The following is a 23,444-nucleotide window of genomic DNA, read 5'->3' on the forward strand; positions in this document are numbered from 1 at the left end:
CTCTTCTTCCCAAAGCTTTACTACTACTACTGCTGCTACTACTCCTGTCAAGTCTGCCAGCCAGAGGACACAAAGCTTTCGCTCTCCTGGAGATTTCTACAGATGCAGGCAGGCTAGCCAGCAAAGGTGAAAAATGGGTGAAAACTCCAGCATGTGCTTTGAGTCCAAGGAGAGAAGCAACGTCCTCCCATCCCTATTGCCAAGAAACCTAGAAGGCCAGAGAGAGGGTGATCACAGAACTCCCCCACCCATGGGTCCAAATACTATTTGGGAGGGGGCTGCAACCTTTTGCAACTTTAGGGCCTTCATTCTGTTATTACTGAAGAACTAGCAAAGAGGGGGAAAGAAAAATTGAATATAGTTTTTCCTGTAACATGGCAGAATCCTCTCTGCTGCAGAGCTTAGACGCACAGGGAAGGGTGGCAAAGAGCGTCAGATATAGCAACTGCAGCTAAAATGAAAAGCTAGAGAGATAGGATAACTAATGACAGCAGTCCCATATAAACAGAGCTGCAGTTGGGAAATTGTGAGAAAGAAATTGAAGTGGCAGTAACAGAAATGAAAAAGGAAGAGATGCCAGGAGTTAATGGGCTTGCAAGCGTAACCAACGCACAGATAATCCTGTATCCTCACTGCTAAACCCAGGGATAAAATGTGTGGATTGTTCTTTACCTCTTGGCTGTCCTCTGGACCCCACTGTCCAGGTGACCAGAATTTATATTTCATTTTCTTCATCTGAGATTTCAGACTGCCTTCAGAATTGGAATCCTAAGTGACTGACCTCTAATGGGAAATTTGAGGACTTAAACACATTAAGTTCCACTCAGTTAGTATAGGTAACCTAAGTTAGTTGTGTCCATTAGATTGAGTAAGTCTACTCTGAGTAGAACTAGCACTGGATACAATGCAGGATCTAGGATTACATAACTCTTAACAGAAGACCATATAACCCTCAGCACGAAAAGTGCTTCACAATCCTTTTTCTCCTTATACAGCTTTGGGGCCATTTGAAACAGCCTGCTTTCTCTCACATTGATTCTAAGACACATGTCTTAAAAATCCATGAGTGCCATTTTTTAATAGTTGCACATTAAGTCAATGTCATTCCACACACACCCCATCTCCCAGGGCACTTTGCAAGCAATATGCAAAATGGCACAGAAGTCACTGGCTTTTTAAGCACAACTCATTTAATAGTAATGAGGACTCTAGGCCCATGTGCAACTAAATCAGAGATAAAGGACCTTACGTAAGTGCAAGATGCTCTCACCCAAACAACAGGAGACACAAAACCTGCATAGCACCTCTCAGTGTGACAAACCCCAGCTATTCCAGACATAGAAAATGCCTGTCTTGGCACAAGAGGACATTTCACAACCTGGACTTTCAGATCTCTCTCAGCTGAAATCCTGACAAATGCCTTAAACATTCAGCCGGCCCAACAATACAGCAAAGCCCCAAGGGTTGGAATCCTGAATGATAAAAGCATGAGGCAAATTACAGGGCATCAATACATTTCACACGATACTCGTGGAAAACCTGCTCTCATCCATCTCTCTATGAAAGGCAAATCATTACCTGATGGAATTGTGCTTTAATTTAAGGGGCAGGTTATAGGTTTTTGTTCCTCAAGAGCTTGAAAGGTGGTGAACTCTCATTTGCTATAAGTTTTTAAATCAAGGTCACATATCAGGGGTGCTACAGAACTACTTAATTTCCTGCGTTGGTCCCAACTGTATCAATCTTTCAGGCTGACAAACTTACTGTGATTTTAACAGAGAAAATAAAAAAGAGGCAAACCAAGCAATAACCTAAGATATCTTACCCCAGATATAAGAAAAACTTTACAGAAGTCCAACACAGGCAATATCTGTAAAAAGCTGGCAGCTTCTAGAGTATCCTGAAGATTGTCCATGTTGAGAGAAAGTTTTGCAGTATAAATAAAATCAATGATCTTCTTTAAACCTATTTTGTTCACGCCATGGAGCTTAATGCACATTAAGTCTTGTTCTTTCATCCCACCTGAGAACAAAATTTAAATAAGATATAGTTAAAGCTTGAAAGAACTTCCCCTATAAAATTTCTTGTTCCAGAGACAAAGCCACTTCACACATAACCATTAGCTGGACAGGATAAACACACAACACAAGAATAATTCATGCCAAACACACTCTTACGTGGCAGAACTTTTTTTTAAATGCAGAATGCACCTTATCACTGCTATCCACTGTACCTGTGAACATGGCCTTGAAGTAATCACTAGCAGATGCCATCATTGCCCTATGAACAGGAAACACTTCGTCACCATCGCCTGGCACAAGTGTCACATCACAAAGCAAACCTTCTATTCGCAGCTGGTCAAAACCCTACAAGAGAAAATATGGCATCAACAGCTCCACCCAGCTGCAAGAACGAGCTCTCTGGGCTGCAAAATAGAAAAACCACTCCACAATGGTTCAAATAAGTCCCACACTATTTTCTTTTTTACTTTAATCTATTTTATTTTTTTAATCTAAATATTTATAAAATCAACAAAAAAGAGAGAGAGAAATACAAAGTCCTCTATTGGGGTAGATCCTTACCCCTGTCTCACATGAAAAGGGGATGAACCCTCCCCAGTTCTCACCTAGACAGTTTCCTTTCTTCTCCTAGCCTCCCACCCTGGGAGACCTTCCCTTCCCTGACTCTCACACAGGGTCTTTCACCTTTTATCCATTACCTTCCTGTGCAATACCCAGAGTAGAGGACCTCAAAAAGGAAAGCCAAGCATAAGCAAATGTAAGGTGGATAGGAGAAAAAGAAAGCACAAGAAATAAAGATCATGAGAGAGAGAGAGAGAGAGAGAGAGAGAGAGAGAGAGAGAGAACAGATAAAGAAATAAATAGAACTTCCAGTTCTCAGTCTGTCAAATGTGTGTGTGTGAGTCTACGCGCGCGCACATAGGATGATATCCAGCTGTATTCCAGGATAATATCTAGCTGTTCCTCAATCTGCTAAGGTGGCCTTTTCCCAATCTTCAACCCCAGGCATCTCAAGTCCATTCATTTTCCTTTCCGCATAAAAAGTCCAAAAGGAGCTCTTCAACTGTTACTATCGCTAAATGTCAAGAACAGCCTTCCCCCAGCCCCACATAACAGTTATATCTCCAATAAATTCTATTATCCATTATTAAAATAATAATCCATAGTTATTTACTTTTTGTATATTCATTAAATAGTACCCAGTTCCATATCTTCCAATCCCATTTACTGATGGCCATGATTTCCCACCCTAATTTGGAAATAAAGTTCCTTCCATTTCTGCTTCTTCCACTCTTTTTCCATAAGGATAGCCGGGTGCCATTGTCCTCTGAATTCACTCCAACTTGCACACAGGGTCCTCTCTCTCTCAGCTCTATCTCTGCCATATCAGGATGTTTCTTAATGTTTCTGTCCATGGATTCGTTCTGCTCCCCAGCATCACAACTCTGTCTTTTGCCTGTTTCACTACTCCAGGCAACTGTGTGGAGGTCTTCTCCATTCCATCATCTACTACCATTCCACTCTCATGTCCCAGCAGATCTTAATCAGTATTTTTTCCAAAGATCCTGTGTTTTCTTTGGTCTGATCTTTCTCTGATCCATTTCCATTCACCATTTTATGCATCTCAGCTCTGAGCTCTTTCAGTTGCTCATTCAATAATTGCCAAATCACACCAACAATCTTTGCCATATTGGGTTCTGTTAGTTTCCACCTTAACAGTCTGGGCCTTGAAAAGCTTCTCTCTTTAAGAGAAAAGTGCTTTCCCATGCTCAGGAATGTAGTTTGTCTTCTGCCACCAGCACACCACAAAAATGACAGAGAGTTAAAAGTAATATAAGGTAACGATTCTTAACCAGCAGACAACCTTATCCGTTTGTTAACTTTCTTAATCTCAAATAGATATACTTTTTGTATTTTTTTCCAGTCTGTTTGTTAATGTTAATTAATGTCTCTTCTTATGCCAACATTCAATTCCTGTTCCAGGTGAAAATTAACTGGCAGACAGATTACAATTTGGGTAATTCATCCCAATCTCAGAAGTAGTTGAAAGTGAGGTTTTGCTGACCTGATGCCCTGAGGGCTAGCCTTGAGGGCTATTATGTGGTGTCTGGCAGTTCCTCGCTCTAAGACAGGAGCCAGAAAACTTTTTCAGCAGGGGGCCGGTCCACTGTCCCTCAGACCTTGTGGGGGGACGGACTATATTTTGGGGGGGAAATGAACGAATTCCTATGCCCCACAAATAACCCAGAGATGCATTTTAAATAAAAGGACACATTCTACTAATGTAAAAACATGCTGATTCCTGGACCGTCCACGGGCCAGATTTAGAAGGCGATTGGGACGGATTCGGCCCCCGGACCTTAGTTTGTCTACCCATGCTCTAAGACATGCCCCACATCCAAAAACCTCTTGTCTCCACTGTGACGAACAGCTTTCTTCAGTAAATGTGAACTTAATCCCTTATTTTCCTCTCTCGAAAGAGAAGGCATGACAACCAAGATTTATGTCTTGGCTATCACCAATCACCACATAATTATTTCTGCCAATCAATCACTAGTTAGCTATATTTCCTCCAGAAGTCTCTCTTGCCCCACACTATTTGATAATCACTGCAACCCGAAGGAATGTCCCTGGTACTCAGTCCCTTAGAATTAGCTTTTACTCAGTATAACCAAAATAATCACTCAAAAGCTGTTGATTTGAAGGAGACTAGGGTGGGGGAATGGTTTTGCTAGTTGCAAAGTAAAATTGAAGATGCTGCAGAATTGCTAAGAAAAGGATTCAGGTTGGAACAAGTTGCCAGAATGCAGACATGCTTACACAGGGCACAAACTCAATTTCTTCATATAATTAGGAAGACTTATTTTGGTCCCTAGCAGAATGCGAGCCCAACAGCACTTTCCAAGTCCACTCTACAGGTCCACAACTTATGATAATCCAAGGTTGGACAAGAGAAACATCTTCTAGCTCTGGTGGTATGTGTGTTACAAATCCAAGCTATGAACAGAAAACCCCTGGTCTAAAACCCACTTTCACCATGAACTCACTAGAAAAGACTTAAGCAGGCCATTCTCTCTTAGCCTCATCTTTCCTATCTTCAATATGAGGGAAATAATAATGGAAACCCACCCACTAGGCTGCCATTAACAATTACTGAGAGATGCACGTGAAGTATTTTGAGCGCTCTAAAGTGCTCAAAACTGCGGGAGGCAGTGGAAGACAGGAGTGCCTGGCGTGCTCTGGTCCAGGGGGTCAGGAAGAGTCTGATACGACTAAATGACTAAACAACAACAAAAGTGCTATATAAATGATAGATGCTGGCACTGCTATTCCATTCTCTTTCTCTCCCCCATACCTGCCAATTTCTCCTACACACTAGGAGCTCCTTCTGCAACTTACTTCCTTGAACTGCCCCAAACCATCATCATTTCCTCTAGGGCCTCTATGTGAGGGAGTAGAGAAATGTAGGAGGAAGAGTCTTATTCAGCCCCAATCTAGTATGTATGCACATTAAGGGATTCTTGTGGTAGGAGGGGTTATTGTTGCATTTGTATTTTTACAAATACAAGCAAATACAATCTTCGGATAAAGAGCGGTATACCAATTCAATAAAATAAATAAATCCTTTTCATTCTGTTTTAGGCTGTCTGAGAACCACACATGCCTCACAAAAGCTTTTGGCTATACCTGCAACATTCCATTTCTAATACAAAAATCAGCAGAGCACAATGCGAACATTCAGCTGGAGCAAGTTCCCAGAACACAGGCATATTTCCATCCCAATACTCTCTTCCTCCATTAAATCAATGAGAGAGCAATGCGACCTATCCAAGGTGTGGGATTTAGCCTCATTTCACAGTTATTTGAAATGCAAGTCAAAGACCACACAGTAACAGCAGCAGATGGTTACTATAACCATGGTCACAGGATGTGTCTGGACTCCAGCACAGTGCACTGATGGATAATGAAATTGAATTGCCCGTCGAAACATGCTCTGAGCCAAGGGAACAAAAAGGTAGTAGGAGCGAAATATTAACACAGAGAGACCGCTTTCCCTGGCAGATTCCCTGGAAGGTATCCATGTGTGATTCTTGGGCAAATGGCTCTCTCTGCTCGCACAATGTCAAACACACACTGTTGTCTCCTTTAATTCTAGCAAAAGGTCAGGTTTCCTGTTGCTGCTGCTAATCTGATCAGAATGTTTAATTGGCAGAAGAGGGAGAGAAGAAATTTCAGAAGCTAACAAGTAACAGGTACCCATGTGCCTTAAGGAAGGCAGAAGAGGAGAAGCATATATCATCAGCTACTGTAGAGACCACCACTAGTCTGAGAGAACCGTTGGGGCAGGAGTTGGCACCTCCCTGCTTCCATGCAGCTACTTAAGATTTGTATGCCCTGTAGGAAGGCAGAAGAGGAGAAGCCCTGGTGAGGAGCACATACCTTCAAGCTCCCAAGCAGACCATGGGTTGGTGAGGAACTCACTTCTTTCGTATTTAATACCATTTGTTTGTTTTTAGTATTTTTAAGTATCACTTTGGGAATAATAATAATAATAATTTTTATTAGGGTTACATAAATGCAACAAACGTACAACTATGTACAGTGGTACTTCTGAATACGAATGGGATCCGTTCCAGAGCCCCGTTCGCATCCTGAAGCGAACGCAACCCGCGTCTGCGTGTCTGCACGTGCATGGGTCGCGATTGGCCGCTTCCGCGCATGCACGTGACATCGTTTTGACCGTCTGCGCATGTGTGAGCGGCGAAACCCTGAAGTAATGTGTTCCGTTATTTCCGGGTCACCGCAGAGCGCAACCCGAAAGCGCTCAACCTGAAGCAACTTCAACCCAAGGTATGACCTGTACTTAATTACAAATGGCTGCAATGGCACTGGCAAAGCACACCAACAGAGAGATAAGGGATTCAACCTCAATGAGAACTTGTCAGAGAAGCACCCGTGAAATAAAAGGAACTCTCAAAAGGATGATATGGCTGTTCAGATCATGGTGTTAACTTACCTGGAGTACTACAGAACTATGAGTGTTGCTGGTGAAAAATCTTGTGGTTCCTGCCTTTGATGATTGTAGATGGGCAGACACACCCATATCGCTGCTCCCAATGGATACTTTCATGTGAGGGTCTTCCTCTTCAACCAGAGATCTAAAATGCAGAGCAGAAGGAAGCAACCTTAATCCAAAGCCTGCTTTTCATTCTGCCACATGAATGGCATGTCGAGCCAGAGACTTCTGGGAGGATCTAAAATGAGAACTGGGTCAGATTCCTGCTAGACAAATGTTAAGTGTTCAAATGTGTCATGACTTTTTTTTTAATTTCCACGCTAGGTTTTGCTGCCACCTGTGGTGGTGCTGGCAGAGTAGGATTCGTGGGGTACAAGTCCAGGACGATGCTCAGCAGAATCAGTAGGAGAGCCCTCAAACGCAGCACAGTTGGCTTACCAATCCTGAAGTAAGAGATTACATACTCTAAAATGCTGGGGAAGAACCTCATAAAACCATTAAGTCCAGAGTCTAAAATTACTGAATCCCTGCCAAGACATTAAAAGCTGTAACTGCATCAAGCTCTGGCAACCTTTCTTTAACAAAAATACACCCTTTGTGTACTTGTAAAGGTAAAGGGACCCCTGACCATTAGGTCCAGTCATGGCCGACTCTGGGGTTGCGGTGCTCATCTCGCTTTACTGGCCGAGGGAGACGGCGTACAGCTTCCGGGTCATGTGGCCAGCAGGACTAAGCCGCTTCTGGAGAACCAGAGCAGCACACGGAAACGCCGTTTACCTTCCCGCCGGAGCGGTACCTATTTATCTACTTGCACTTTGACGTGCTTTCGAACTGCTAGGTTGGCAGGAGCAGGGACTGAGCAACGGGAGCTCACCCCGTCAAGGGGATTCGAACCGCCGACCTTCTGATCGGCAAGTCCTAGGCTCTGTGGTTTAACCCACAGCGCCACCCGCGTCCCCTTTGTGTACTTAGGAGGTGTCTAAAGAAAGTTTATTTACTATTGGAAGGTAGACCATGGGGCTTTAGGAGGAAGAAAGCTCTCCATAACCTGTGTAACCATTAATGCCCAAGTGGAAAACCATGCAAGTTGGCACCCCCTTATATAGGGCAGTTTCATAACATGTCTGAAGCACAACTGCCATTCTTACTGAGAAGTTATCTGAAGACTGGGTGAGGATTTGCTGAACTAAATTTTTGAAATGGGAATGCAGAAAGGGGAAGTATGAGGAGGTCGGTGAAATAAGTTTTAAGAAAATAAGGTTTTGAAATTATACTTGTTCTTTTTTATTTTATTTTTGTTTGTGTTTGTGTGCATTGTTATGTCTGTTATAATTTGTAAAATCCTAATAAATATTTATAAAAAAAGAGAAGTTATCTGAAGACTGTCAATATGCAGATAAAAACATTGGCCTCCAAATAAGTTTCAGAACTTACTTTAACTGCCCAAAGATGCAAGTGAATTTTAAACTAATCCTTTTTGCACCTGCACTGAATAATTCCAATTCATATATCAATTTGTATATTAACATTTTTACGGAATTCTTGTGAACATTCATTTCTTGCTTTGAGTCAGGGAGACCACATGTATTTAAAGCCATTTCTGAAACATGAGAATTTTTCAGGAGTTAATCAAAACCATGGATAGTTCAGAGTGGGATCAACCTTAAGAAATACTAAACAAGTAACTTGTACCAAACAGTGAACACAGGTTCAAAACATGGGTGTGAAATACATAGAGCGCACACTACAGAAACACAGACCGTATTTAGCATTTATCTGTACACGGGGACAGGTGGAAAGTGGTGCTTCTTTTAGCACACAATTCTGTTAATTGCAATTAACAATTCAGAAGCAACCTGGGTGGAAAATCTCTAGTCACATTTTGATTAACTGCATAAAACATTTACACAACCCTAATCTAAGGATTTGCCTCCTTCCCTGTATTCCATGCCAGGAAATAAGTGTGACAAGTATAAGAAAGCAGGCATTAACATACTGGCGAAGAACAATTCCTATTAAAAATATCTTCAAAGTCCATAACCTCCCTGTACATTATTAAGCTACTCCAGTTTTGCCCTTCATAGAAGCAGCAAGTAGACAATATCAGACAGAAAAAGTTATATCCATATTAAAAACTGTTTGCACAAGAACTTAAGACTGGAGGTGGGGGAAGAATGGGAGCAACTAGCTTAACTTGCTAAATTTAACATGGTCTCAACAAAATAACTTCATAGGTAATGATTCATAGACAGAAACATGTCTTTGATAGAAGACCCCAGCAGTGACTCAATTAGGTGCTGAACACCCAACCAGCAGTCACATGTGATGCATCTTTGGTTGAACTGCAGCCTTTCAGCAGTGTTGTTCAATTTCTAGAACACTGAAAGAAAATTCCTCAGCAAATTAAAAGTAATATGCACTGGATTTTTTTCCAGTTTGCTCTGGAAATATTTCTGATGCCCTCGAGAGCAATTAGTCTATTTTACATGTATTTGGTAATCAAAAATAAAAACTTTGAAACCTGTGCCATGTTTGCCTAATGCTGTTGCAATTGCCATCTATTCACGTTACTAATTAAATGGGGACTCCCCCTCCCCCCGCCCGAAGGAAAATAAAAACACTGGGGAAAAGTTTCCACCCCACACAACTGCAAGACTAGCATGGTCTGGAAAAAGGAAGCTGTAGTACTAACCTTCTCCTCATGATCCTAACTTCCTGTGTGCAGGGCATCCCTGATGTGTGGGAGCACCTTCAAAATAAAGTTTTTCTGACACTGAATTGCCTGTTCTGCCAGGAGGAACCTAAAACACGGAAGCCCTCAGAACCTGAACTAGCCTAGAAGAATTGTGGATAGTTGGCAGGCCCACTAATCCAAAATTATACCTCGGACTTAAAAGGCAGCTTTAGAGTAAAGCAACCCCCCATGCCCCGTTTCAGTCATTCCGACAACACAATTTCGAACAGTGGAAGTAGGGATTTTAATGGCATGGATAAAGGTGCCAGGAAGCCACTGAGACAAATTCTACTTGCCAAGAGGAGCCAGCCCTCACATTCTGAGTCTACCCATGTGTGGAACTTCTCTCTCTGCAGCGGTGAAGAGGCTTCAATGTGCCAAGTCAAGCTTAGTATATCAGAACCACCTCCAATTTATCAAGCTGTGGGTGAAGCATGCTTGGTACACGGCACAGAAAAGGAGGCAGGAGGAGAGCAACATCAGAAGAGGCACTTCAACAGAAGTGCATGGAGCAGAGGAAGAAATCTCTCTTGCAGGGCACTGGGAGCATCCTTACCTAAGGCTGTGAACCTTATGTGATGGAAATAACCTCATTGCCGGTCTGTGTGTAAAAATATTGGCTGTTAGGATATAGACATATGCTTTCTTCCCTTGGAGCAGTGCCTCTAAAATCTTAGACCAAAGCCAGTGGTAGAGAATTTTCTCTCTTCTTAAGAATTTAACATCATCAGTAAAATACGGTTCCAACTGCGAGCTAGGCATTCAGATTTTATTTTTTACATTCCAAAACTGAAACATATCCTCCACTTTATGCATCAGCTGCAAGTTATCAGGACAAATAAAACTAACCAGCAGATGATGGACTCAAGGGCATCCTGATCAAATTTGCAGATGACACCAAACTGGGAGGGGTGGCTAACACCCCAGAGGACAGGATCACACTTCAAAACGACCTTGACAGATTAGAGAACTGGGCAAAAACAAACAAGATGAATTTTAACAGGGAGAAATGTAAAGTATTGCACTTGGGCAAAAAAAATGAGAGGCACAAATACAAGATGGGGGACACCTGGCTTGAGAGCAGTACATGTGAAAGGGATCTAGGAGTCTTGGTTGACCACAAACTTGACATGAGCCAACAGTGTGACGCGGCAGCTAAAAAAGCCAATGCAATTCTGGGCCTCATCAATAGGAGTATAGCATCTAGATCAAGGGAAGTAATAGTGCCACTGTATTCTGCTCTGGTCAGACCTCACCTGGAGTACTGTGTCCAGTTCTGGGCACCACAATTCAAGAAGGACACTGACAAACTGGAACGTGTCCAGAGGAGGGCAACCAAAATGGTCCAAGGCCTGGAAACGATGCCTTATGAGGAACGGCTAAGGGAGCTGGGCATGTTTAGCCTGGAGAAGAGGAGGTTAAGGGTTGATATGATAGCCATGTTCAAATATATAAAAGGATGTCACATAGAGGAGGGAGAAAGGTTGTTTTCTGCTGCTCCAGAAAAGCGGACACGGAGCAATGGATCCAAACTACAAGAAAGAAGATTCCACCTAAACATTAGGAAGAACTTCCTGACAGTAAGAGCTGTTTGACAGTGGCATTTGCTGCCAAGGAGTGTGGTGGAGTCTCCTTCTTTGGAGGTCTTTAAGCAGAGGCTTGACAACCATATGTCAGGAGTGCTCTGATGGTGTTTCCTGCTTGGCAGGGGGTTGGACTCGATGGCCCTTGTGGTCTCTTCCAACTCTATGATTCTATGATTAATTACCAGCAACTCATACCTCAATGGCCACAAATCAAAGAATTAGAATTCTTTTTTTAAAAAAGTCATTTCCCTCCACCTAGGCTATCCAATTAGGTCAACTTTGCATGCACTTTCTGTGGGTTTATTAGCATGTTTTCTGAGGTGCAAATTAGGTACTGTTAACAAATGCATTTTATTTCTGCTCATTAATGCTGACATGACAAATATTACAATTCATTAGGTAAATGAAGAATGTAAAAATATTTATCAGTGTTTCCTAGTGTGCATATTATATCAGAACTAGGAATTCCAAAAAAGAGGGAGCGCTCATTCACTTTCTAATTAATTCTACTGCTCTGATCAATAGATGCCATTACATTAAAATGGGGGGGAGCAGCCAGTTGGATTTTTAATCAACATAAAAGTCTGCAAAATGCAAAGGTAATATAAAGATGTGTAGCTAGGACAATTCACAACAGCTGCAGATGAACAATATGTAATGAGGTGGGAAGAAGTCTGCTAGGCCCCAACAGTCTAGTTGGGCAGGGAATGCATGTACCTCGGTCTGTATTTTTTAAAAAACAAAATACCCCCCCCCAACACACATTCATACCCTGAACACGCCATATCACCAACTACTTTTGATACACCCCCCCCCATTTCATCACATGCATGGAAGACTGTTGGCAGGAAGGCAAGGTTTAAGGCCCCCCTTGGTCATATGGAAGTGTGGGCACACCTTTTTCTCTCTATCACACACTGTGCAATCATACTGATAATCTCTTATCCTGTTAGGATTTAAAGTAGAGGTGGTTCCCTATTGGACACTATTCCTATACAGCCCTGGCTTTTCCATATCTCATGAAGATGAAAAGCTCGAACAATAAGCAGACTGGAGTTCAGTTTGTGGTAACACAGAGTGACAAAAGGAAAGAAAATACTTTTAATAGAATTATTCAAGTTATATACCTATTTAAAAGTCCCCACCGGTCCCCCCCCCCCAATCTTTGATAGTAAAACCATGAGCCTTGAACAGAGAACTAAGTAGGACTTGGGTGGCTCAGTCTAAAATGCAAATTAGGCAAACGGGTTCGGTGCCTAAATTTGAGGATGCATGCCTCAGCTATGTAAAAAGCACGAAAAAGAAACATGCCACCTACACTTTTGGACAAGGAGTACAGAGGCAGCATGGCAGAATAATCTGTGCATTTTAAAGAGAAAAATCCTCCGCAAATAAATATTTTAATACACATTTAAAAGATGTATTCTCTTTCAGAGGTAGTATTTAATGCATGTTTGGTATATTTAAACAGCTGAGAATTATGCTGCAGCACTGAAAGTAGCGCAAAGCTGTCTTCTGATCCCTAGATCAGCCTGATTCAGATCAGGTTGTTTTGTGTAAGAGTTCGCAAAGACTGGATTCCTGCAAAATTCCTGGTTGATGCACACCTCACCCTCCAAGACACTCAAGCTCAGTACCTTCTGAATGGTTGAGGGTTGACTTAGTTGTGAGGTGAAATAACAAAGTGACAGAATTTAAATGTCCAGAGTAGGAACACTGTAAGTCTTTTGAAGCAAAGCAAAATTACTGGGCACCTTAAAGTCTATTAGATTTATTATGGTACATACGATCATGGACTACAGTCCCCACTATCACATGCCATGAAGACTCGTGCTAATGGTTTGGGGGAGAGAAGTGTCAAATCGTCATTTAAAATTAAAAACCAATAGTGCTTGTACTGCTGCTTGATGAAGTAGGAGAGGAGAGGAGCTATTTTAATTCAACAAGGCAATACAGTGGTACCACTACTTACGAACACAATCCATTTCAGGGTACCGTTCGCATCCCGAAAAGTCAGTAAGTAGAGCGCTGCTACTGTGTGTGCGCGAAGCATGCAGTTCGCTTCTGCGTGTGCAGTGAACCCAGAAGCAAATGTGAAGCAAACGTAACGCGAGTTAGGAATGGGGCGGGGGAAATAAAATTTAAAAAAAGAACATCAACCTTGTCTGGCCCAAATAATTTCATATCAAAATAATTTTTAAAATCTGTGATTTGTACCTTCTAGTTTGAATCACCACTCATCTTAGAGGTTTGTTTGTTTGTTTGTTTGTTTGTTCTGTTCTGATCTATCATCATCATACTTTATTCTTCCATTTCTTACCCACTTTCACAATGAGGATCCAGGGTGGGTTACAAGAATACAATCCCAAAAACAATTAAAACAGATTGCAATGAATAGAATAGGGTAGGTCCTAAAATACAGATCTCTGACACCGTAGGTAAGCATAAAGAGGCATCTCTTCAGCTTACAATGAAAGCTGTGTAATGAAGGGGCCAGACACACCTTTGTGCAGAGGGAATTCCACAAAATTAGGGCTTGCCATAGTGAATGTCCTCTCCCAGGCTATCACACACATACACAAACTTCTGAGGGTTGTAGAATTTCCAAGAGGGTTCCCTCTGTTTATTTCATCACGTAAGAGGGCCTGTAGAGGAGGAGGTGGTATTTCAGATATTTGGAGCCCAAGTAATTTAGTGCTTTAAACACTAATGTGGGTACCTTGAACTGGGCCCAGAAACAAATAATAAACAATTTCTAGTTGCAAAGCCACCAAGATGTTCTAACTCACATGTTCCTATGCCATGGATTCTCTTCCAGTAGCACCTTAAAGACCAACTAAGTTAGTTCTTGGTATGAGCTTTCGTGTGCATGCACACTTCTTCAGATACACACTTCTTCAGATACACTTCTTCAGATACACTATGGCAGACCAACACGGCTACCTATCTACTAATGGATTCTCTTGTTATGCCTGGGCAAACTTCACTAATACTTTCTGTTTTTTAATGAATTCTGAAAACATGCACAAATTAAGCATTTGGACATTTATTTGCTTTGTTGTACAAAACTTGTTCTGGAGTCAGTGATGCGTAACAAGATGCCTCTTCTACAGCAGATCCAGAAGCTGTGGGGGCAGAGAGACTAGCATGCCAACAGCTCCCTCATTTTTGTAAAACCAACTAGGAAGCAGGTTGAAGAATCAAATTTCAAGTATTATTAGAACAACTTTTATGATCACAAGCTACTGCAATGTAGTCAAGTCTTACAGTAATCACGGGTGCAGCACACTAAACACATTCATCTTATCACAAGTCTATAGCTATCTATGTAGACCGCATCAGCCCTAGACTAGCACAGCTGTTCTATCTGGGGCTGATTTTTGTAGTCCAAAGCTTCTAGAGCAGAACTTTCCTAACTTTTCATGTTGGTGACACCCTTTTTAGACATGAATCGTTTCATGACACAGTAATTCAGTTTTACTAGCAAACCAAAGGTTAAACTAACCCCTTTCCAGCCCCGGGAAAAGCGATGGCAACATTCGCACAACACGCCAACACACTAACGTGTCACAACACAGAGTTTGGAGACCTCTGATCTAGAGGGTAGCAGGCTGGCAAAGGCCAAGCAGAAAGAGAAAAGGGTAAACTGTGGGCAAACAAGTGCACCAGGAGGCATTGTGAAAGAATCGCTACTGTGAACTTACAGACCCCCTTCCTCACCTCAGGAAAATAAAAGTAGTCTCATTTAAGGAATTTCATTGACAGTGCTCCTTATACATGGGCAGCAAAAAATCCCACTTGATCTGTAAAGACCAATGAATTTCAGTCAATTGTTTTATAAGGAAATCCATCAACAACAGCTATTTAGTAAAAGCACACAACCAGCAATTCTAGCTGCAAAATTCAAAACCAACCTAGAATCAAGAAATTCATATACTGTAGATGCAAAAGGGAAAGTACATTTCTGAATGAGGCAGAGGAGGTAGAATGATGGCATGTTAACCCTTTTCAAAAGTGTGGGCAATTGACAGACAGAACTTTATGTCTGTTTTGCTTGTGACATGCTGTTGTCTGGATTGGATCGGTTGCTGGAGGAAGGACAGGTGCATCTATCACACATCTGGGATAGTAGATGGACACTGAGCTCTTCCACATTGCCAGGTATGCTATGGCACAATACCCTTCTTGCGTTAGTAGTCATGTGACCACCACCCTCTACTGCCTGGGGTTGATGGGATCTGGAGAGTGCCGCGTTGGCTACTGTTTTTGTTTGTTTTTGTTTTGTTTTGTTTGCAAACTGCTACTAGAGAGGTTACATGTGGCATGTTTGAATTATCTCAAGGTAGCAGAGTAGAGAATCTTTACAAAATGAGATGTTGAATCCTCCCCATTTTAGGGCATAAATGACTAGATGCATTGGCAGATTGGGCAGTAACTTAGTTGGGTTTTTTTGAAAGGTGGCTTCTTCAGTCTATGAACTGTGCTTTCAAATAGCTCTGCCTCCCTCAAGCCTACAAGAACATCTGTCTACAACTCAAACACTGAATCTAAAATACAGCATTTGGTGCACCGTAAACATTTGTTTGCTGGTGAAGTAAGTTGGAGGGTCAGGCTGCAAGTAATTTAATTAAGACAAAAAGGCTTATGTAATTTTTAGCTTCACACTGTGTGACCAAAGTAGGCAGAAACCCTATAAGGAACAAGCAGACACAGACACAGACACAGACACACACACACACACACACACACACACAAGCTACAGTTAATCCTTCCCAAAACCGAATAATAATAATGGTTTACTATAGAAAAATAACTCTGAACAGGAGAGAATGCAATTCTACTAGTGATTGATTATTGCATTTCAACTATGACAAATTAAAATAAAGGCTCTTTTTAAAATAACTGACAAAAGTCAATGCTTCTCTCAAGTGCCTTATAAGATAGGAGAGAGGCCAACAAGACTACACTTGGGAAAAGTTCATATCAGCATTTCCTAAGCCACTTTCTTAATTGGGCATTTGCTGCACTTCTCTCCCTGAAAAATGAGGATGACTCACAGTCCCAGCCAGGAAATAGTGCTTGCGCTAAACCCAAGAACAATTACAGCACAGCACTTGCCTGCAGAGCTAACCGATCAGAACTCTGTTCTTTTAACCTTGTCACAGGCAGACTGGGGACAGCTATTTGGCTGGCCAGCACACCTCCTCCTTATTGCCTCTTGGGTCACAATCTCTCTGCCTTCAGAATGCTCATGTTCATGTGCTAAAATCGAAGAGACCAGCACAGTCCAGCAGCAACAACAGTTTCCAGTGGGAGGAACGAAAGAGAAACAGGTCAACCTAAAAAGATGGAGAACAAACACCATGCAAACTGTAAACCGAGTCGGTACATATAGTTCAGGGCTTTTATGGCACAGCAGCCATAAGCAAGTTTTTGCTGTGAGCAACTAACTTCCTTCAGCTTGTGCATAAACTTTACTTCCAACATATCCCATTCATTCCTAAGGATTCAAAGGAAGGCAAACATGAATCTAGGCTCCCAAAATGCAATTTAGATCAGGTGACTGCAGGTACAGAAAAATTCAACACGCAGATGAAAAATGTGGACACATAACTCAAGATGGAATGCTACAGAAAGAGAAGGTGTAGAAGTTAAGTGTGCTCTGCTCTGATACAGTTGCCATATCTCAAAAAGTAAAAACCAGGACACCCTGAAAGTTATTGAACTTTTTTTAGACAAACCCCAAAGTCGTTGAGCCAAATGAACAAAAACGCCAATTGAACGCAATGTTTTGGTTTACTTGCTGAAGATCCAAGATAAACTGCCACCTTCCAGAAATTCCTCCCAGACATCACTTCTGCCCTTGAAATCCTGGTAATGTCCAGGAAATCCTAGACTTATGGCAACCCTAGCTCTGCCTAGCCTACTGCAGTCCTCATGCGGCTTCAGCTCAACCCCACATGCAGGGAATGCCCACCTGTTGCCCTTTACTCTCCTACCATTTTTCTTTGTCTCAGTAATACATGGAAACTGAGGTAGAAGAGATACGCAAAGCAATGGTACGGGGAAGGCAGAGCAAAAATGCTTTTCCTTCAGAATTGGAAACTGCCTTATATTAGGCAGACTATATGGCAACCCAGCTCAGTAGTGGATACTCCAACTGGCAGCACATCTACACATCTCCTCGGAAAGGAATGTGTGAGGTAGGACTGTGTCTAGTGCTCTACACATTTTGTATCAGGATTATGTACAAGTTTTCTCTTTGGTTGTTATGTGAAGTTCAAAAACCCAGATCCACACGTCAACTACCGTATTGGCCTGAATATACCATATGTTTCTGTGTATAAGACACCCCTGTGTATAAGATGCCCCCTATTTTGGGGGACTCAAAATTAATAAAATGGGGGGAGATTGCCCCTCTGTATAAGACTACCCCCCTTTTTAACATTATCATTTAGTAAAAAAAACAAAAACCTAGTCTTATACACGGAAAAGTATGGTAAGCCTCACTTTTTTACAAATTCTGACTGTGAAAAGTTAAAGTGTAGCTTAAAGTCACAATGTTACAAAAATTGGCTTTTACGATATCGCTGCTGAAACAAACATCCAGTAAAATGGAATAGGTGTGAGTGCTTGCTGAATTTTAAGGGAGCAGCTTATATTCAGGTATTGTCTTTTTTTCTTTCCCCCTTTTAATTTTAAAGGTGTGGCTTATATTCGGGTGCGGCTTATATTTGGGCCAATACAGTACATATCCACCACCTCTGCTATGAACCTGCTGAAGCAGAACTGGGTAATTTTCAATCTTTCCATTTAAAAAGCACTCAACCATCTCAAGAAAATAACTGGATTGGAATCTAGTATTCTCAAAAATTATAGATGAGGTGCAGGTCTGATAAGAACAGGTACAAAATCCAGCCAAAAACTTGCTGAAAAGGGAAGATCTAAACTAGGAGATGGAGAACCACCAGAGATGAGGCAAGAGTAAAGTTTTCCTGGGTAGGAAGTGCCATAACCCAGATGCAGACACAGAAAAGGCTCACTGCGTTCCTGTCAATCACACCTCAAGCACTGATGAGACATGAAGAGCAGCCTTCAAAAAGGTTCACAACAGAGTAGTCCTTTAGTCATCTTGCACCCACTCTTCCTTTGATCACCCTAACATACTTTGCTGTTCTATTCAACAGGGGCATCTGAGACACTTACCGTATTTTTCGCCCTATAGGACGCACTTTTCCCTCTCCAAAAATGAAGGGGAAATGTGGGTACGTCCTATGGGGCGAATGCAGGCTTTCGCTGAAGCCTGGAGAGCGAGAGGCTCTCACTCTCCGGGCTTCAGGAAGCTCTGCGCAACCCTCCAGAGCCTGGCGCGAAGCTGCCTGCTCTCCCGGGGTCCGCGCAGCTTTGCGCGACCCTCCAAAGCCCGGCGCCAAGCCACGCTGGGCTCCGGAGGGTCGCGCAGAGCTGCCTGCATTCCGAAGCCTCGCACAGCTGTCCGCAAGCCTGGGGACACCGGTGCGGCTCCCTAGGCTTGCGGATAGCAGGCTGTTCTGGGGGCTGGGGTCGGGGGAAGCTTGGGCTTCCCCCATGCCAGCCCTGTGCCGGGGGGGGGGAATATTTTTTTTCTTTATTCCCCCCCCCCCAAAAAAAACTAGGTGCGTCCTATGGTGCGGTGCGTCCTATGGGGCAAAAAATACAGTGATTTTTATTCAAGTCACAGAATCTGCCTTATTTCTCATCAGCACCTCTTAAATAGGGGAAGCAAGAAAGTTTATGGCACTATACCATGCACATCTCAAACCACAGCAATAAAGTCAGTACTGAAGCAGCTCATCCTCTTGTAACTCCAAAGATTTGCCAAGGTGCAACATCTTTGCTGAAACTTAGGTGAGGGAAGTGACTGCATATAGATGAGATTGTGCTGGGGCCGTAAACAAGCTGACTAGCAGTCTTTGTCTTTGGGGACGAGACTGAACAAATGTCTAAAACCAGAAATAAAAATAAACTCAGTGTACATTACTCAATGCCAAAACACGTATTTACTGAAAAACAATTTTTATCTTAGCTTGAACGACAGCATTAGATTTTCAACTGACATAGTGCAAAGCAGTTTGCAAGGTAACACTGGGAAGACAGGGACAATATTTGCCCACAAGGGACTACACAAGATGTGAACTATGTGCTAGTGTGAGGGGTGGGGGGTGGGAGAAAGACACTTCATTAGAGAGCCTGATAGAGCCCAAGAACAACAGGGCTGGCTTAAAGTACTCCCAGCTCCATCTTCTGGTCTGCTGCCTTGGTAGTACAGGGACTATGACACTGGAGTCCAGCTGCCAAGGTTTCCAGGCATGTGACCTTTAATCATCTATAATCCCCCTGACTTTGTGCAGCAACAGTGGCAGAGAACTCCACCATCAATAGCTTGAGGCCAGGACTCATGTTCATAGCCTCCAGGACTATGATTGATCTACAGTCTCTTACTCATAGTCACAACTAGAAGACAAAAAAGCTCCTGGACCATTTTTGAGAAGCTGTGTCTGGATTTCTGTTTGATGTGGAGACTTCCCAACAGGAAAGCTCCCCTGTTGTAAGGCGGCAGTCAACCTTGTTCACTCAGTTGCTTTCTGGATTCTCTTTACATCTGTGGCAGGGAATGGATGTCTGCAAGGGGACCTGAAGGGAAGTGCTGACATCTTCAAAAGGACATTTCACCAGTCCTCTGTTTTGGCTGTCATAGTTAAGCAGGAGGATTTCACCTCTGAGTTTTACTACAGTGATTCCACTAGCATTCCACAGAAGTATCCTTTCCCATACTGGACACAGATAAGGCATGATCTGGAGGGATAGCCCTTTTAAAAAGATTTCTACCAGACCCATTTCTGGACCTCACTGAATCCACACTAGCACCAGTTGGATAAGAGATAGGGAAAGTTTTCTTGGTAATCATGGTATTTAGCTTTTCTAACTCTGATAATTGGGTAGCTTTTAACTGATCTACATTGCACAGAGAGGACATAGCAAAAAAAAAACCAAACCCCACAGAATATCTACTAGGCAGATATCTCAGAAGGTTTCTCCAAGTGCAAAATCCATTCTCATCCACTGTATTCTTCCATGGGGGGGTGGGGGTGGGACAGTCATTTCTGGCTGCAGCAGCTATGTAGAAACAAAAACACTGCATTCTATTGGGGCAGGGAAGAGGCTAAGGAGAAGACTTCATAGCTTTAGTGAGGTTTAGATTAACTAGCACTGCAGATCCTGTTCGTTCGCCCCCAGTCTGTGACCACCTGAGTTGGCAGCACTTACAACCACCCACAATTCATATTTTGTCTTAACTTACTTGCTTTCCACTGTTTGCTGTTGCCACTTTCCACTCTCAAGTCCTCTGGCACACAAAGAAGAGACGTGGACAAATTGAGACACAGGAGTTTCACAAACAAGAATCAGAGAGCTGTGTGTTCTGCTCACCTTTGGTGAACAGACTCATGGAGAATTGACACTCACACAATCCACTGAACAAACCTACATCACAATGATCAGGTATAAGGAGAGGCTGCCCATTTTTTTATTCCTTCTGCCCTACGAAAAAAGGAGTGCTTTCCTATCAATAGGATTTCCAGGCAGAAAACATTCACTCCACAGTCACAAAGAGTAACTGCACACAAGCTGTATTCCTTCTGTGAGTGCATCCCTCATACCCAGTGCTATTTTTCAAAAAAAAAACAACACCAAAAAAACAAAGAGGTGCCAGAACTCACCATGAACACTTCCCCGGTGCTCTTAGAATGGCAACGGCTCCCACCTGAAAGCTGAATTGGCGAGTTCCAGCTAAAAACAGCCTTGCTCATACTACCCCACAAACAGAGGGTATGAACAGGTAAATCTTTTATTCCCAAAGGCGTAGAAAGTTTTCTAAAGGACATGAAAGACCCAAATCTCCTACAACACACCCAATTTACTCTAAGAGGAACAGCTAGATACAGAATGTTAAGGGGGAAAACCTCAGCCTTGGTAACCTGCCTGCCAAAATGAAGTGAGTCTTTTTGGAAAGAAGCTGATCTGGTTGCAAAGCAGGTTACATGCAGCATACAGAGTTTTTGTCAGTCTTAATCAAGGGCGGCCCTTTCCCATCTGCATAAAGCTCTTACAAGAAGCAAGATAAATTAGGCATATGGTTCTTGATTTGGAAGGCAAATTTTATGCATTAACACAATATTGCTGCTAGAAGAGTGGCAAAAACAGGGCTTCTTCCTCACTTCTAAAATTGCAACATTAAAGACCAATGGATATGACAGGGAATGGCATTTAATCAAAGCACATGTTTTAAGAAAACCAAGACAATCAGAGCTTTGGCACTGAATCATAACGCACTACTGTTTAAAACTGATAATAAGCAAAGTGATTCTACCAATTCCTAATGGCAAACTGCACCATATTTGTAATCACCACTCTGGTCACCCTTAGATTTCAAAGGGTTTTTAGATTGGGGCATTCTGAAATCCTATTGTAGAACATATTCTACCAAACAAAAACTTGAAAAACATTTCAGGTCTGCAGTAGCCCTCATACACTGTATTCTGACATTAAGTGGTTGGTCCTTTTAGTCCTGATTTAATATGTTTTGAATTATAGCCCACCAGACACCAAGTGCTAAGGGCAGGTAGCAGTGGTTTGGCATGAGCATGGGTATGCCAATAAACATATGCATGGCATAATAGAAGTTTTTAGTCACCAGTATAGCAATGCCAACCCCCTCCCTAAATAGAATGCAGAATGGAAGACAAAGTTACTTATAACTAAAGTATAAACACCTATCGCAGGAATATTTACAACAGAGCAGTTCGTAAGGACCTCTAGAGAATTTTTATATTATTTTAAAACAATACTTAAGCAACCTTCTACAAGCTGAAGCTTACACACCTATGAATGAAACCTATTTTTCACAGAGACAATTGTGGCTTCTCACCTACAGTTGAAGCTGCTTCCTGAACATTTATGCCTCATGTATTGCTGTATAAGAGCTGGACAATGCACCAACCATGCACAGTTCTATTCAACACTGTATTTTTTATATGCTACCTCTACAGAAAACAATGGCAGCAAACTCCCTTTGTGTAAGTGGTAGGCACAGCAGAAATTAGCCTAGAGCAGAGTTTCCCTTTCTTTCCAATATTATTTAAATCCACAACAGTGCTGATCACTAGGCAATGCAGGTTCTCTCTGAAATATGAAAATGCCTGAAAACCCTTAGCACAAAGCCATTTCCCCCTTCCGATGCGTCACACTCAACAATTTGCTTTCAAGCTTCAGAATTATGATACTATAATTTTTAGATGCTCCAAGTTAGTAAAAAGATTTTTTTAAAAAAAGGTATTTCAGCAAAATGATGCTGCTAATCATATTTGCCCAACAAAACTGATGATTTGCTCCTTTGTGGTGTTTGTAAGTATAGAAGCTGAAAGCATCAAGTTACCACATTTCATTCATGCAACCCTCAAGGAGAACTGCCTCAATGCTGGCTGAGCATATATTTTGTGTTTTATAAGTATGAACCATGGAAGCTGTTCCCACCATGGCTCATTTATTAATGAGCACTACCAGAACCAAGTTAACTTCTCCTTACTGCATTCATTTTTTGCAGGCCATGTGTGGTGCTCAATGTCAGCCAGAAAAACACAGTCTATTAAAATGCCACAGCGCCCTTTAAAAATATGAATCCTAAGCCCAATCAAGGCATATCTGGCAGTGGCAACATTTAATTTTTGACTTCTGCTTTGACTTCTAAGGAACAGCTAAAGAACGGGTAAAAAACTGCAGTCAAAGGAAGCAATTCCAATATTTCACAGTGCCACACACACACACACACACACACACACACACACAAAATACAGAAATGACATAATGATAGGCATTACATACATATTCATTTTTAAAATTAGCTGTAAAAAGGAAGATCTGGGTACTGATGATTCTGACTTGCTCACGTAAGATCTTTAAGGACAAATGACCACACAAACTTTGACAATAGGCACCGAAAAGGAATTATGAATGTGTCCAAATCTGCACCATTTCTCTGCTTTTTCAAC

At 42.1% G+C, this 23,444-nt stretch overlaps 1 protein-coding gene across 8 annotated transcripts in view; it reads right to left on the bottom strand.

The window, feature by feature from the left end:
* The window catches only part of KLHL13 (kelch like family member 13), an 82,837-nt gene that overhangs the window by 20,656 nt on the left and 38,737 nt on the right, over positions 1–23,444 (bottom strand). For 7 of the 8 annotated variants that reach the window (XM_081180451.1, XM_081180448.1, XM_081180449.1 and 4 more), the window contains 3 exons: positions 7,039–7,180; positions 2,234–2,366; positions 1,826–2,022 (listed from right to left, as the gene is read on the bottom strand). In XM_081180451.1, the coding sequence (XP_081036577.1) occupies positions 1,826–2,022; positions 2,234–2,366; positions 7,039–7,180 (472 nt within the window). The remainder of the gene's footprint in view (positions 1–1,825; positions 2,023–2,233; positions 2,367–7,038; positions 7,181–23,444) is intronic. The other variant, XM_081180453.1, reaches the window with a different exon arrangement.

The sequence above is a fragment of the Podarcis bocagei genome (assembly GCF_964188305.1).
Source record: "Podarcis bocagei genome assembly, chromosome: Z".
In the NCBI taxonomy this organism is placed as follows: domain Eukaryota; kingdom Metazoa; phylum Chordata; class Lepidosauria; order Squamata; family Lacertidae; genus Podarcis; species Podarcis bocagei.